The 17,664-nt window shown below is 43.8% G+C and overlaps 1 protein-coding gene across 4 annotated transcripts in view; it reads right to left on the bottom strand.

Annotated features, from left to right (window-relative positions):
- LOC143744282 (zinc-alpha-2-glycoprotein-like) overlaps nucleotides 1-17,303 on the bottom strand; it is a 51,412-nt gene extending 34,109 nt beyond the window's left edge. For all 4 annotated transcript variants that reach the window (XM_077235680.1, XM_077235679.1, XM_077235678.1 and 1 more), the window contains exons 1-6: nucleotides 17,225-17,303; nucleotides 7,613-7,885; nucleotides 6,928-7,215; nucleotides 6,560-6,844; nucleotides 5,848-5,970; nucleotides 5,641-5,711 (exon numbers count right to left, since the gene is read on the bottom strand). In XM_077235680.1, coding sequence (XP_077091795.1) covers nucleotides 5,641-5,711; nucleotides 5,848-5,970; nucleotides 6,560-6,844; nucleotides 6,928-7,215; nucleotides 7,613-7,885; nucleotides 17,225-17,303 — 1,119 coding nt within the window. The remainder of the gene's footprint in view (nucleotides 1-5,640; nucleotides 5,712-5,847; nucleotides 5,971-6,559; nucleotides 6,845-6,927; nucleotides 7,216-7,612; nucleotides 7,886-17,224) is intronic.
- Between the last annotated feature and the right edge of the window lie 361 nt (nucleotides 17,304-17,664).

Genomic DNA, 17,664 nt, shown 5'->3' with positions numbered 1-17,664 from the left:
GAGCCCAAGAGGACGCCACACTCCGGGTGGAGTGGGCAGTCACACCAAGGGGGCACGGTCGACCTTGCTGCTGGTAAGCCAAAGCAATGGTGTCCACCATCCAGTGAGACAACCTTTGCTTGGAGAGAGCCTTTCCCTTCAGCTTCCCACCATAACAGACAAAGAGCTGGTCTGAGGTCCTGAAACACCGCGTTCTGTCTACATAGGCGCGGAGAGCGCGTACTGGACAGAGCAGTGCCAAGGCTGGGTCTGCCTCCTCCGAGGGCAGCGCTTGCAGGTTCACCACCTGGTCCCGAAAGGGAGTGGTAGGAACCTTGGGCACATATCCAGGCCGGGGTCTCAGGATCACGTGAGAGGAAGCCGGCCCAAATTCCAGGCACGCTTCGTCAACGGAGAATGCGTGCAGGTCCCCAACCCTCTTGATGGAGGCCAGTGCAACCAGGAGCGCTGTCTTCATAGACAGGAACTTAAGCTCGACTGATTGCAGGGGCTCAAAGGGAGCACTCTTCAGGGCAGTTAGAACCACTGAGAGGTCCCAAGAGGGAACGAGAGGAGGACGAGGAGGATTTAGTCTCCTCGCTCCTCTCAGGAACCTGATGACCAGGTCGTGCTTCCCCACCGACTTACCTTCGATGAGGTCATGATGTGCGGCAATGGCGGCAACATAGACCTTCAGGGTGGAGGGAGACAGCCTTCGCTCCAGCCCCTGTTGAAGGAAGGAAAGCAAAACACTGATCGAGCATCTCCGGGGGTCTTCTCGGTGAGAAGAGCACCAGTTGACGAAGAGGTTCCACTTCAACGCATAGACGTGTCTCGTGGACGACGCTCTAGCGGAAGTGATGGTAGCCACCACCGCTGGTGGTAGGGTACTCAAACCTGCCTCGTCCCATCCAGGAGCCACACGTGGAGGTTCCAAAGATCGGGACGAGGGTGCCATAGGGTGCCCCGTCCCTGAGAAAGAAGGTTCTTCCTCAGAGGGATCGGCCAGGGAGGTGCTGTCGCGAGGAGTACTAGTTCGGGGAACCAGGTCCGGTTGGGCCAGTAAGGGGCAACCAGAATGACCTGCTCCTCGTCCTCCCTGACCTTGCGCAAAGTGTGCGCAAGAAGGCTCACTGGGGGAAACGCATACTTGCGGCCAGAGCTGTGCGCCAGAGCATCCGTGCCGAGCGTGCCCTCGGTCAGGGAATAGAACTGGGCGCAATGGGTCGAGTCGTGAGAGGCAAACAGATCTATCTGCGCGTCCCCGAACTGGTCCCAAATCAGCTGAACCGACTGGGGATGGAGTCGCCATTCTCCAGGGAGGGGCTGAAGCCGTGAGAGCTCGTCGGCTGCACAGTTCAGCGCTCCGGGAATGAAGATGGCTCGAAGCGACCTCAGAAGCTTCTGACTCCATAGGAGGAGGTGGCGAGCGAGTTGTGACATACGGCGGGAGCGTAGACCACCTTGATGGTTGATGTACGCTACAGTGGCGGTATTGTCTGAACGGACTAGTACGAGTTGACCCCTGAGCAACGCCCGGAAGCGGTGCAGGGCAAGGCGTACTGCCAACAACTCGAGGCAATTGACATGCCACAGCCGCTGGGGTCCTGTCCAGGAGCCCGCAGCAGCATGTCCATTGCACATGGCGCCCCAGCCCGTGGTGGAGGCATCTGTTGAGACAACAACATGCCGGGAAGCTCGTGCCAGGGGGACACCGGCCCTGAGAAAACCGAGGTTCGCCCACGGGGTGAAGAACTGACGGCAGGTCGGAGTAACTGGTACTCGGAACGTGCCGTGTTGCCATGCCCACCTCGGGACTCGGTCGCGAAGCCAAAGCTGAAGCGGTCTCATATGAAGCAATCCGAGCGGCGCGACCGCGGCTGCAGATGCCATATGCCCCAGGAGCCTCTGAAAAAGTTTCAGTGGAACCGCACTCTTGCCCTCGAATTGTCTTAGGCAAGTCAGCAGTGACTGCGCGCGCTCGCTCGTAAGCTGCGCGGACATGGCGACCGAGTCGATGTCCATACCGAGAAAAGAGATCCTCTGCACGGGGCAAAGTTTGCTCTTCTCCCAGTTGACCCGAAGGCCCAGACGGGCTAGGTGCCGAAGCACTAGGTCCCTGTGTTCGCAAACCTGATCTCGAGAGTGAGCTAGGATCAGCCAGTCGTCGATATAACTCAGGATGCGAACCCCTTGTTCTCGAAGGGGAACAAGGGCCGCCTCGACGACCTTCGTGAAGATGCGAGGAGACAGGGCTAGCCCGAAAGGGAGAACCGCGTACTGGTATGCCTGCCCCTCGAAAGCAAACCGGAGGAACGGTCTGTGTCGAGGAAGAATGGAGACATGAAAGTAGGCGTCCTTCAGGTCGATCGCTGCAAACCAATCCTGGGGCCGTATGTATTCGAAAACGAGTTTGGCGGTGAGCATCTTGAACGGCATCCGGTGAAGGGAGCGGTTCAGCACGCGCAAGTCCAGGATTGGCCGTAACCCACCGATTTTCTTGGGGACAATGAAGTAGGGGCTGTAGAAGCCGGACCTCATCTCGGCTGGAGGGACAGTCTCGATTGCACCCTTCGCCAGCAGGGTGGCAATCTCTGCTCTCATGATAGGGGCATTGCCACCGACCAAAGTGGAGCGGACTCCCCTGAAGCGGGGAGGAGACCGTGCGAACTGAATCGCATAGCCGAGCCTGACGGTACGCGCGATCCAGTGGGACAGACGGGGAAGCTCTAGCCAGGCTCCCAGGAACTGAACCAACGGGATCATGCGAGCCACAGGCGTCCCCCCGGAGGGGCAGCGAAGCAGAGTAACTGGCCCAGATGTGGACGGCATAGCGGCCCGGAGAGGGGGCACAGTTAGCAACCGCGCCCTGGCAGAGGAGGCCAGGGGAGGACCAGGCGGGTCGTCCCGCGGGGGCCTGCTCTGCCAGGGGTCTGGCGACAGAGGGGGACAGGGGCGAAGCGGCGCTCTGTGTCGCCCGAGAACTCTGTGAGCTCAGGGAAGAGGGGATTGTTTCTGACTTTAACCACATTAGGGTGCTGCCCACCCGTGGGTGAGCAGCGGGGAGTGGAGAACAAAAGATTCTCCCCCGGCCCTCCACCGGGGGAAGGAGTGGTCCTGCTACCACCTCCTGCGAAACAACCATCATCCCTGAGCAGCCCGTCTCAGGAGCGCCGCTTGGCCCGGCGTTTAGCGGGGGGCGGGGCAGGAGAGGGCTGTGGCGCCTTCTTACGGCTTCCTCCGCGACCGGCCCTGGGTGGAGGCTGCTGCGTGGTCCGGGCGGGAGGGGCGGGAGCCGCAGGAGGGCGCCCTCGGCGGGAAACAGGTCGAGGCGTCTGCCCGGCCGGCAAGGTGGAGGCAGCAGCGGGCCGGCGGGGCAGAATGTGTCTGATGGCCTCGGTCTGTTTCTGGGCAGTTGAAAACTGTTGGGCAAAGTCTTCAACTGCACCGCCGAAGAGGCCGGCCTGGGACAAGGGGGCGTTAAGCAAACAGATGTCGCTCCTGGACCACAGCTGTGGACATCACCAAACCCAGGTAGCGCGCGGTAACCTTCGTCGCCCGGAGAGCAAGGTCGGTCGCGGCGCGCAGCTCATCAAAGAGCCCTGGGTTTGTCCTACCCTCGTGCATGTCTCTGAGCATCTGGGCCTGGTAGACCTGCAGAGTGGCCATAGCATGCAGTGAAGCAGCCGCCTGTCCCGCCGCTCTGTAAGACTTCGCCACCAGGGTCGACGAAAATCTACAGGCTTTGGATGGGTGCTTAGGCTCGCCCCGAGAAGAAGCACTCTGAGGACATAGTTGCATGGCAACAGAGCGTTCAACCGGGGGAAGCCCAGTGTACCCACGGGCAGCTGCCTCATCAAAATCCAGGACTTTGAGATCTCATCATGCACATCCGGGAAGAAAGGTATTGGGGTTTGCCGAGGACGAGGGTCGGCGGCCTTACCCAAAAACCAATCGTCCAGCCGCGAGCGCTCAGGACAGGGTGGAGGCCTCCACTCAAGTCCGATGCTCGCGGCTGCCCGGGAAAGCATGGCCGTCATCTCCGGATCAGACTCGAGCACAGCCGTATGCACACCGGAAGGTGGCAGCTGTGACGAGCCCTGTTGATGCTGCAACAGACATGGCATCTTCCTCTGTAGCTTCAACTGAAGCACGCGGGCCACCAGAGGGTAGACCCGCGGGAATCAGCAGTTCACTAGCGGGCACCGTCATTGAAGAGGGGGGCTGGGGTCGCGGACACATAGTCGGCGCCTTGTTCCAGACCGTAACCCTCAGGTCACCCTGGCCACCAGCCGCAGGACGGGGGGTGGATGAGGGGACTCTCACTCTTGCGAGTTCACGGAGTCTCGACCGTAATGACGCGATGGTCATGTTCCCACAGAGAGAACATGAGTCATCCACGAGCGCTGCTCTAGCATGATCAATGCCCAAACATACTATGCAACGCTCGTGCCCATCAGAGTCCGATACCAATCTGCCGCAACCAGAAGTACACGGGCGAGACATCTTTAAAAAGACGTGCCACGTGTAAGCTCTTTTAGTGAGAGAAAACTCAAGTGTTGAAGCACCCGGGGAGAAACGCACCGACTGGCAGACCACTGCAACAGATCAGCAGGAAGCACGCTCTCGCCGTAGATCGCCGTCACACCAACACTCGAGGTACTCGTTTGTAAAGCTGACAATTCAGAGATGGCTTGTGGAGAGAAGAATACACTTGGCTCCGAAGCGAAAACATATCTGCTTGCTGCCGGCTTCCTCCTTTTATACCCACGAGGTGGGGCGGAGTTACGCCATGCAAATTCCGCAGACCCATGGCATTTCCTTGCCATTGGCTCGTTTTGTAATACTCGAAGTTGATAGGCTTTCTAAGCGAAACCCCATTCGTCGTCATCCGACGTAACTCGGAGTGACAACGAAAGGGAACTACCAGTATTACAAAAACTTTTGTAATTACAATATGACAATGTTTTTGGTGAGTTCTTGATGTAATCAAATTTCCCACAATTTAAAAATAATTAATTTGAGCTCCAGTAACTAAAAATATTACATTACAAAACAAAAATTATTACACTACAAATATACAAACAATTGTATTACATTAAGAAAGTAATATTACATTATGTGCCATTATTACATGTTGCTTTGTTATTACATGAGTTGCTACACAACACTTAAGGCACATTATTTTATAAAACATCAACAGCTTTTTCTGTTGTTCCTGGACTGTACTCCGCTTACCTCCATTGACTATTTTTGCATGTCCATTGCTGTCGTTTCCTCCTGGGAAATATAAAGATGAAAACAAGAGAAGATATAAACACAGAAAGCTTAATTAAGCTACATATATTCCTAGAGTCGAGGTACACCTACTGACAACAGATATTTGATACATTTTATTTTAGCTACTAAAATGAGTTACAGAAAGTAAACACAGCTTACATTTATATTTTATACTGTGATAACTCATTGGAGGTAGTAATACTTTTTCTTAGAGTGTCAGTTGTCCATCCCTCGTTACTGATTATATTCTTCACAATCACATGTGTCTTGTTTGGTTGCTCGTTTGCTCTGGTATATATTGCCCTGTGTTAACACCCCATAAGAATTATCTAAAGGGAAATACTGATTCACTTCACTTCAGTCCTCTCTGAAGCAGCTTACCTGGGAGAAGATTTTGCTGTGTTGCATTATCATGATTATTTCTTTTTCTCTGCTAACCTGATTTGTGAAAGCTAGAGAGGATTACAAATAAAGATTACAGTAAATACAGTTACAATCTACATGAATTGCAGTCAGAGGCAGAGATTTATTAAAGAAAAGTATTTAAAAAAGTGTGCCCAGAATCTGCATTTATGTTGTAATACTAACCAATTATTTTAGTCTTACAAAGGTAAAAAACGAGACATATAACAAAAGCTAGTCCAAGAACAGCTCCAATCACAATTCCAATAACCAGGGAAGAGCCTTCATTGCAGTCAATGCATTTTCCATCTTCAAAAAAAAAAAAAAAAATGAAATGGACAAAGCTACTGTATGTAAAGCCTAAATGTCTACTACATTTAGAAAATCCAATTCCATTGTTAAGCCTTTAATATAGAGTCATTTCAAGGGGTCATAAAACACTAAACTACATTTTCTGCTATTTTAACAGGTGTTTGAAAATTAGCATCTGTTCATTTTAATTGTAATAGAAAATCTTCATAATGTCACTATCACAAGTTGTGAGGTTTTGTCACATTATGGTGTACTGATGACTCTCAACTACTCATGAGACTGTGTGCACTTATCCTATCAGAGACACATTCATGGACCGCAAGTGTTTGTTTTAGCTTTATAAGAGTTTCTGCTTGGCATAATTTCTCTTCCACAGAATCTGAATCCGACACAAACGAGATCCATCCATAGTGTAAGTGTAACGCTCAGTAACGACTATAGATGCACCTATAATCTCACAGAGCTAATTGCTCACTAAGAAACTTACAGATCATGCTTTCAAGTTGTTTCAAGTAGGCACTTCCAGCATTGTTTCCTAAGAGGAAAGACCCCTGCTTTAATTATTAAATACTTTTACTTTACCTACCCCATTTGACAACAATTGGTTCTTTGAGAGTTCTGTGGGACACAAAACAGTCATATTCTGCTTTTTCATTCTCCTTGATGTCCACACTCTTCCTCAACTGAAAGGTTCCATTATGGTTTGGTCTGGTTCCTGTGGATTCAATCTCATTCTCAGGCAGGGATGTGCGATATTTCCTTATGGTCATCGTCAAATCTTTGGGGTAGAAACCAGTGGCCATACAGGTGAGTTTCAGCTTAGTTTTGTCACTGGTAGACTTTTTCGCAAACACATGAACATCCGGAGGAGCTGTGGACAAAGTTTATCAATCAGTTCTCTCTCTCTGACAGCTGCAGATAATCAACAAACACAAATACTCTACATTTACTCACAGCCATTTCTGATCTCCTCATCTCCATAGTCTCTGAATTTGTTGAGCCAGTCCACACACTCTTTCTCCAGGTAGCCCTTGGTGTACTGGTTCAGGATGGGCACACCATCCCATTTCCTCTTGGTTGGAAGAGCTGCATCAACTGGGGCAACCCACTGAGACGCCGCATCATCAAAAGACAGGAAGTTATCGCCATCATAACTGTACTCATCAATGCCTTTGGAAAACTTTACTTTAGTTCCCTCTTTATCAATTTCACACCCATGTCTCCACTGAAGAACATGAACATCTGAAAAGGTGATAATATAATATTATAGTGTGCATATATCATATTACACGTATATGCAGGTTAATATTATATTATACATATATGCAGGTTAATATTATATTATACATATATGCAGGTTAATATTATATTATACGTATATGCAGGTTAATATTATATTATACGTATATGCAGGTTAATATTATATTATGCGTATATGCAGGTTAATATTATATTATGCGTATATGCAGGTTAATATTATATTATACATATATGCAGGTTAATATTATATTATACGTATATGCAGGTTAATATTATATTATACGTATATGCAGGTTAATATTATATTATACGTATATGCAGGTTAATATTATATTATATTATACATATATGCAGGTTAATATGTATCAGTATTCCTCACCTGATTTACTGTGATTCATACGGTCCATCAGAATTTTGACATTCACATTAAACCACTGTTCTTTGCTCTTTCTTGACTGGGTGCCTTTTTCCCAGTAATCCTCCTGCATTTTCTCTTTCATCCAGTGCTGAGTGGGAATTTTTTTCTTATCCTTGCTATTGTAATAGTCAATCTGTCTGTCATCTAGAAGACCCATAGCTGTGAATTCATAGATGCCTGGCAGTTCGACAGGTTTGGACAAGGCTGTGTAAATGTAGTACAGGGAGTGTTTCTCTGCAACACAAAGGAATAAAATAGGCTGTTCATAAAACAAGCGTATGTGGTAAAATTGGGTTGTGAAGAGAACAAATCAAATAAGCGGTGGGTTAGGTATACGCAGAACCGTCTCAAAACATTTCAGTTACAGCCAGACTAAATAGACTCCATCTATTGTAATAAAAAGACAAACCTATTATTAGCTGAGGCCATTTAACGGTTACCAAAATTTTTGCACCCAAAAAACAATCCTACCTGGATCTGAAATAGTTTAACTATTTTCATGTTACTCTTTGAGAATTTCCATATATGTCAGCAGCTATACATCACCGTGTAGCCCGAGACTGTTTGCCCACTGAAGCTGAGCAGGGTTAGTATCTGGATGGGAGACCTCCTGAGAAAACCAGGTTGCTGCTGGAAGAGATGTTAGTGAGGCCAGCAGTGGGCGCTCACCCTGTGGTCTGTGTGGCCCCAGTATAGTGATGGGGACACTATACACTGTAATGAATTGCTGTAAAAATTACAGCATTATTTTACAGCAGCTGGCTGTTTTCTAATAATACAGCATATTGCTGTAAACTGCAATGCATTCTGGGGTCGCGCGTCGGTTTGATTCAAAATACAGAATATTGCTGTAAATTTCAAATCTTCAGAGGCATTGTGATCTTCAACGGTCGTGTCGGCGGCGGCAAGAGGAGTGATTCTCAACTCTGTGGTAAGTGACTTATTATTTCAGTTTCTTATTTTTCATGTTGGGTTACTCGTAGACTATGAAGGTAACGTTATATTCGCGGTTCATATTGGTAACTTAACCCCGGATCACACATCCTCCGACCGCGGGGCGCGAGGGAGACTTGCGCGGGGCTTCAGCAGCACGGACGCGGTAGTATTTCACACATTCCTCGGGATCTATGGGCTCCTATGTTAAGAATTACATGCTTTAATGACAAAAGTCGGTATTCACACGAGCTTCGTGTTGATCAACACACTTCGTCGTGATTATTGTATGGTGTAAATCAAATCAAAATCAAGTCATCTGTTAAAATGGGCGCCGAAATTAAAACGGCGATGCTAAAACCTTGCGTCAGACTCACAGAGGATGTGTGTCATATAACGTTAGCCTACATTTTGAATGGTGCTGTAATACCAGTTTTGTCGCATGTTTAATATGCCGGTGTAAAAATCTCTTACATTTCAGTACATATATTTTAGCTATAGCCTACTCTGTGTGTGTAATTAGTTATTGTTTGTATAATGCCTTTGTTCATTTTATTTAAAAGAAAGAGTTCCTGCACTCTGAATACTAAAATATAGTTTAAATGTAAAAAGCTGAAAAATAAAAATGGTATAGTAAAAAATAACTTTTGCCACATGTGCTATTGTTTTAGGAGACAATTTGACAAGTGGACACTGGAAGGCCAAGTTTTGTGTAAGGAGAGCATTCAGCCCAGCTTCCTGTCTGGCCTTGCCATACTGTTCACTGCATATTACATATGCAATCAGGAGGCGGCACCTTGGAGTTCATTTAAAGGTAATGATTGAATTCTTAACTACTTCAGTACCTGCATTTTACACATGTATTCAATATCAGAACTTGCCTTTAGATATATTATCTGTTGAGTTAATTAGTCTTAATTACATATTGTCTGTTTCCTGGCCCTTTAGGTGCTTTGTATGTATCAATCCGGAGAGAGGAACAAAGAAGTCGAGAGGAAAATTGCCATCTAAAACGACAGGGCAAATAGTACAGAAGAAACAGGTTGCAGTGAACCCACATGTTGCCACTCTCCCCAGCAAAGTGATGGGTTATCAGTGGAATTTCTGAAATGTAAGTAACATACACACACACACACACACACACACACACACACACACACACACACACACACACACACACACACACACACACACACACACAAGATCTATTTTTTCTTTAATTGTAACCTTTTAATATTCTCTACCTGTCTCTAACTGTATCTGTCATCCCTCTATCTGTCTCTGACTATATCATTATGTTTTGTAATATATCTAATATATTGTCCTTTTCAATATTTCTAGCCACTCTTTGCATCCTGTGATGGAACAGCATCTGGAGCTGAATTATTATCCATTTTTGATCAGAAGTTTGTTGGACTCACTTGGGGCCTTGTTGTTTGGACATGTTTGTCTGGTAATGAAGTGGTGAAAATTCATCCGTGTCTGTGTTTTTCAGAACCATTTTATTATGATCATGTTGGTCAACTTGTTTTAAATGTATGTCGTTTGCGTATTTCTTCTTTGTGTGAAGGGCCATGACGGCTAATTTGTTTCAAGTAATTAAAAAATATTTAATTTCATGTCCATTTTAAAAAAAAATACAAGTTTGTAAATAAAAATTAAATCAAAATATACAAAATACACTGTTTTATTACTTTTTTTCATGCATATTTTAAAGTTATAAATTAAACAAATGTTGACCTGTTTTTCAAGATTAGGATGTTGAATGATTTGTTTGTTTTGTGAAGTAATAGGGGAATTAAGTTGTGCATTATACAACACTTAATGTATTTAAAAACAATTTGCATTTGATGAATAATTAACATTTCAAATTCAGCTGCCAGTCATTAATATTCAGACATCAGGAAAATATATTGTATATACTGCATTTTACATATTTCCTCTAGATATAGCAAATACAGAGAATCATGGAACTTACTGTAAGAAATACAACAATTTAAAAAATACTGTAATCAGAGAATACAGTAAAATTCTGTAAATTAAATTACAGACGCTACTGTAAAAAATACAGTAACTGGCTGGCAACCCTGCTGCCAGTATTTTACTGTAAAATTTACAGGTAATTTTTAACAGTGTACTGTAAAAAAGCACCGTCCTTCGGATGAGACGTTAAACCGAGGTCCTGACTCTTTGTGGTCATTAAAAATCCCAGGATGTCCTTTGATAAAGAGTAGGGGTGTAACCCCGGCATCCTGGCCAAATTTGCCCCTTGGCCTCGGTCCATCATGGCCTCCTAATCATCCCCATATACTGATTGGCTTCATCACTGTCTCCTCTCCACCAGTAAGCTGGTGTGTATTGGGCATTCTGGCGCAATATGGCTGCCGTCGCATCATCCAGGTGGAGCTGCACATTGGTGGTGGGGAGGAGATTCCCCCCTTCCATTTGTAAAGCGCTATATAAATGTAACAAATTATTATTATTAGTATCCAGTGAATTATTAATGGCATATCGTAAATTAACCCGCTGATAACAGAACACAAATGTGCAGTACTGCCCTACAAAGTAAAAAGGCAGTAACTACGCAGAGTGCAGAACTGAGAAAAATGACTTTAAAGTTATCCTGTCATCCAGCCTAAGTAGTTGAAGGTAGATTATTGGACATGTGGCTGTTTTGTTACTTTATATTAGCTTATTCTTTGTACATATCAATCCTCATATTTAATTTGATATTTTACCCCTATTTTGCAGTTACTGTATTCTTGCTTTGTATTACTTACCAAAAAAGTTGGCACCATACCAAGGAAAAGGGCAGTAACTACAGATTCTCCAAAAACTATTTTGCCACAACTTGGACTCTGGGTGTGTTAGATACACTGTATTTGAAACAATTGGAACCATTTGTTTTCCTTTACTCATTACAGCGAGATGGTCTTTCTGCTGGGCCTTAGGCCTGTCGCACCTCCAACGGTGCCTTTTGTGGACTATGCATGGCAGAGGCGTCCTTTTCTCTGAGGCAGGCTTAAACCTGACTGCATACCACACGATTTTGCTGCAGGGTCTTCAGCTGGGGACCACCGCTCATTGACGTTTCGCCCCTTAACCCAGAACGTCTCATGGTGGCGGGGCAGTGAACAGGGACGTCTCCCTGACACCCCCTGCAGCAAAACCTAACTTGATGTTACTCCCCACGACTTGTCTCGTCGTTTCAGCCAGAGCCAGCGGCTTGCTTTCTCAGCTTCCTCAGAGAGCTCTTTGGTGGATCTGCTCAGTGTGGCTCCCCGTAGTCCCAGGTCCTTGAGCAAACGTGATATTGATATACTGAACATGGATATACCAAACCCAAACTAATTTGACCATTTTAAGTCAATATATTCCACCCGGAAGCTGTTCTGGTGCTGAAACGGCTGCTTTAAGTCTCACATTGCTAAGCTGTATCAAGGCCCAAATGGGGACAATTTATTTTGAATAGGACCACATTATTATGTGTGAGTATTAGATGAATGTGTATCTGCTATACCTACAAATCACATTAATGTTAAAGCACTGGAGACAACTTTTCTTTGGAGCAATAATAGGCAAGTTCAACTCCAATTCAACAGAGCAAAACAAAATCATTTTGTTTCTAGAAACAATCAAGTGTTTCTAAGGCTTTTCAAACTCTTATGATGATAACTAAGATAAACAAGTTGATTATTTTATATGGTGCAGTATCTGTTTCAGTAGGTTTATAAACACAAAGTACTGAATGAAATGAATACATGGGACAGATATTTCAAATTAGTAAACATACATTTAATAATAGATTGTATATAAAATAATGATAATAATAATAATAAAAATACCAAATACCAAAACACCCTCCTGTTTGGTGGCATGAGAGGACAAAAATTACAGATGATGTCTGTATATCATAATATTTAATTGTAATGTACAGGGAATAACTTAAATTAGGTCCATGACAAAATAGTGCATGAATTAGGCTAACACAATAAATGAATAGTTTTGCACCCTTAATAAAAATGAAGAAAGAAAAGCCAACACACAAAAACGAAGCCTGGCTTCATAAGTTACATTAGGCCTACAATAATAGAATAAAACATAGAAGCTTGCAGTCATGCAGAGGGACAACATTTTCATATGTTAATATAATTAAGGGGAATCCAAATTAAATTTATAATTTTATATTCAGAAGAAGAAACCGTGCAATAAATAAATGCTTAGGAACAGGAACCAATGTCTTTGAGCCTGAGCTAAGGGGGGCGTAAATACCTGCCGCCTCGCTCTGTCTACAGAAGTTTGTTTTTGTTGAAAGCATGGATGCTTACAACAGTAAAGAGAAAGATGTCAGTTTTGCTCACAACTTGCTAACTTATCTAAACAGCGGACATAGTCTTCAAACAGCGGCCGCGAAGAGAGTGTGTTTTAAGTTGAACAGACACCTGTCACGTTAAAGAATAATTGTTACACCGATAGCTATGTTTATGGACAGTTATATTCTCCTGCTGGACAACAACCCCGTGAATGATTAGCCTATGAAAAAAGAAGACGCCGTTCATGTAGGCTAATAAGAGCGAAGAAGATCACGCTGACTGCTTGGATGTTATGGGATAGCGGATGCCTTTAGAAGTTTTACCTCCACCCAAAGGTTATCTTTTGGTGCCGTTTATGTTTGTCTGTTCGTTAGTAAGATAACTCGAAAGTACTGTTCAGATTTGGATGACATTTTCAGACAAAATGGGTATTAGGACAAGGAACAGATTACTACATGTTTGTGGTGATCCGGAACACGGGACATTTGGAATTGCCTCGGTGACCTATTAGGCTATCTTGACAGAGGTTAGTGCTCTCCGATTGCTTTTCTAGTTATTTAATATTTTTTCACCGTTTGTTGGATTATAACTTTGTGACATGAACAACAAAATGATTACATGGCATCGGCGATCATGTGAAGTTACAGAGGATAAAGTTACAGCTTGGAGCAGAGAGGATCAGGGGGCAGGCAAGCAAAGCTATTTAAAACATCGCCTGTCAATTAGCATAATGCTATCTGAATGGACCTCTCAGAGGAAGTCCCGCCCTGGCGGCTATACAGGTGTTTATATTGTGATAGCCTAGCCTCTAAATGAAGTTAGAAGGGTGAAATCGCAAATGTTAAAACCGTCCCGTGAGGATTCCGAGAAATCAGCTGTGTGTGTTCACCATGACAACAGTAACTACACTGCACAGCAACACGGTTATTTTTTGTTAGGTAAAACATAACAAGAATACAGTAATGGATGTTACTGTACTCTTGCTTTGTTTCACTAGGGCTTTTTGCAGTTACTGTACAAACGACTACTTTGTCGCGCTTTTTCTCCAAAACAACACATTTGAGAAGATGTTTTGTCACATAACAAAGGATGCCTTGAATGTCATGAAAATTATAATAACTCACTGCCTTTACGCTTTGTAGGGCAGAGTATATGTTGACCTTTTTCATACTATTACAGCGGAATGCAAAAAAAAAAAAGAAAGAAGATAATCATGAGGAAAAGAATGCAGAGACTGAAAAGAGTCTCTTGCCATAGATATTAAGCTTTATTTGTAGGGCAACCATATGATTTGAAATGATTAGTTTCAGTTTTTTGAATGGAAGTTCCCCAAACAGGAAGTGCCACCCATAGATCAAAACGCAGTAAACTCGTTAGGAATAAGGTTGATATATTTACTTATAACTAAAAAAATTTTTAAATTTCATGTACTATATAGCATAAATTCGCAATCAAATTTAAATTGTGTTGCTGCAAAGCCGTTTTAGACCAGGATGCGTAAAATGTTACTCACTTTCTTTCTTGAACAAACGCAGCAAAATGTAATCATTTAACGTTACCTGTTTGAAGTGAAGGCGAAGTATTACCAAGAAAAACAAAACAAAAGCAAAGCAAAACTCTTTGTTGCGAAACCCGTGTCCATGATTAATACGCTTTTGATCAGCCTATCTAATTCCACTGATGTTTACTGGTATCGGTCTGAACTAAAACTTTCAACGACAGTAATCTGGTTGCAGAAAATGGCGGTAGTGATTCTGCGTCATGAAGCTTCGAACCCTTTACTGATCTTTTGTTTCGATTCAGTAGATCGGTGCGTGTACCAAACCAAGCGGCAACCTCCCCGTCTCTCTCTTGAAACCAACAAGGAAGTGAGTTAAACTCCAAATCATAGACTAGCCGCTTGAGGCTGGCTGCACAAGTGAGTCAAATCTGTATCTCCCCCATGTTAAAATCCCCAACTTTACAGCAGAAAAAAAAATGTTTACAGCCTGGTTCTCTATGTGGCTTTGGTCTATACAGCTAATTTTGCCTTTCATAACAACTGTGAGGGGGGTGATTTTGTTTTATAACTCACCCGTTTAGTTGATTAATATTTAAAGTTCTGCATAATTAAGGGCATGGCCACTTGAGTGACTGGTGGATTGAGGCTGCTGTAACTGCTAGTCGACGTTTGTTTATCTGTTAACGTCACCCTCAGCTAATTCCAGCAGCTGCTGTACTTGCCATCTCTGCAGTGTTTGTGCTTTTTTCGGGATTGTTTCATACAATTTAATACACGCATTATACCTTTGCCCACGCCGTTGGATTCCGTCGGTGTCGAGCATGGAGAGAACAACCAGCGCTGTATTTCCAGTTGTTTTCCTCGCATGCACTAATGGATGCCTGACAATTTCGTTGCTTTTTGGAGTATACAGGGTACACTCGTTATGCGGTACCGTTGCTCTCACGGAACAGATATGCTTATTTAACTTTTAAGTGTTAAATAAAAAGTACCGTGAGATGAAATAATCCTGCAGGTGTCAGTGCTTTCTCTCCATCCATGCAATAGATGCACACCCTTGAATGAGCGCCGATTTCTAGTGCATTTACTTGAACTTCTGAGGTAATATTTTTGGTTTAACCCATTTGAGAAATTGAGAGGCGGCCAAAATCAGATTTTAAAATCGACTGAACTGAATAAAGCTCTTTACGAACTTGACGTGCGATGCCGCGCTGACTGCATGAATCACTGTCACATGTACAAGCTCAGAGCAATATTGTAAGTTACTGCATGATAATACATTTTTAACTAGCAGAATAATGCTAGTTTTAGCATGTACTAAAATTTATTTTAGTAAATTTAAAATTTATTTTAGTATTTCAAATTAATTTTTCCTCAGAATACAATCCTAACTAGATCTGTAATAGTTTCACTATTTTCAGATTGGTCTGTGGGAATTTCCGTAAGTCCGGATTGTATTCTGCGGAAAAATTAATTTGAGGCGGCTAATAACGTTATATCGATTTTATGATCAGCAATAACTAGGCCTGCTGCCTTGTTGATCGATGTCAAATTTGAGGATATTAGTAAGCTTATTTTATTTGACAAAACTCGTAAGCATAGTTACAGAAATATCAGTTTTGGGTGGGGGGGGGGTCCGACACCCCTATTGTGGACCGTACCATTTTTAACCACCGGCTAGAAGCAACAGAGATAGAGAAGGGTTTGCTGCTGACATGCATGGATAAATGCAAGTTGATACCTGACGTCTAGCTTGTTGATTTTACAACCTTCATTTATTAACGTGTTTTGTTCTTTCATAGCTCATGTCATGTCACGTCTTCATACATTAATTACCGGCTACTTACCCACTGATGCTTGTAAAGTGGACCTTGGTTAGTTAGCAAGATAATTCTCTATTTAAATCAAGCTTCACATTGTGGTGAGGTAAAAAAAAAATCGATTGTCATTTCCAAGGAGATGAACTCCATAGCCTAGGTGTCCATTCTCGTTTTATCTTGAATAAATGATTGTGCCCTTTTAAAAATAGTTTGGCACAGATCCGTTTTGTTTTAATATTATCCACAAGAGGGTCTGATGTAGCTAAGCCTACTTAGCATCAGAGAAACCTGTGGAAACATTAAAAGAGCCAAGTAGCCTAGGCTAAATAGTACATGCTAGTAGTATTTGAATTTGTTTTTAATTGGTTAGTATTGTTTTTACATTCTATTATTTCATATTTTTAGTTTGATAAATGTAGTTTCATCTCAGAACCCTAATCTATCTTAATCTTAATGAAACTTTGATTTTATTCACAGAGACACTGTAAGGAAAAGGAAAGGGCACACAGACATCAGGCACTTTTTTGGTGCTAAAAGAGCTAGTAAGCAGGAAATATTAGCACTAAGGGGTTAGGTTTTATATACTGAATATGTGTTAAGGAAAGGGGTGCCCAGCAGACAGGAGAGGCACAGGATGAAAGCTGTGAGCAGGCCGTTGGAGACGACAGGATGAGGGCAGAGTGCAGGACATGTTTAGACCTTGTATGTATGTTGCAAAACACATGTTGCACTTGGCGATCACGGTGGGTATTGATATGGTAGCGGACCATGATGGTCATAGAAGAAGTGAAGGAGCAGTACCCCCCAATTATGGTGGAGTAATTCGCACTCTGCTCGTAACCTAACATATATTTACTTATATAAGTATAGATACACTTTTAAATTTCATGTAACGTTACTATGTAGCATAAATTCGTAATCAAATTCCAATTCGGTCGCTGCAGAGCCGTTTAGACCAAGAAGCGTAAAATGTTACTTTTATTTTCTATCTTCTGTAATCACTTACCCGTTTGAAGTGAAAGCGAAATCCCACAAAAAAAGAAAAGGCAAAGAGCAAAACTCTTTGTTGCGACACCCGTGTCCATGGCGGTAATGGCGGTAGTGGGCGAGTGCTAGGGGTGGGCGGATCGATCTAAATATCGATAGTATCGATGCCAACACTGGTATTGGTATCAGATCGATACAATTGTAATTGAATCGATATTTTAATTTAAATATCTCTCCTCTACGTTCCCTATACTTTGCTCGTGTCTTCTACATCTACAATCCTGAGCACACTCTGCTCACATCCATTTGCTGCTCCTCCCCCTCCTGCTGCTCTTCTGTGATTCGTTGTTTTGTCATCACGTGACTCACTGACACAACGAGTAGTATGAAGCTGCAGACTCGGAAACCTGCATCTACAGTCCCCCTGCACCCAGAGTCCCGCATTCTCAGACCCCTCGT

This window comes from Siphateles boraxobius, unplaced genomic scaffold, assembly GCF_051911475.1.
Source record: "Siphateles boraxobius isolate OS27281-9 unplaced genomic scaffold, OSU_SipBor_1 2, whole genome shotgun sequence".
In the NCBI taxonomy this organism is placed as follows: Eukaryota; Metazoa; Chordata; class Actinopteri; order Cypriniformes; family Leuciscidae; genus Siphateles; species Siphateles boraxobius.
This window is presented reverse-complemented; position numbering and strand designations above follow the sequence as displayed.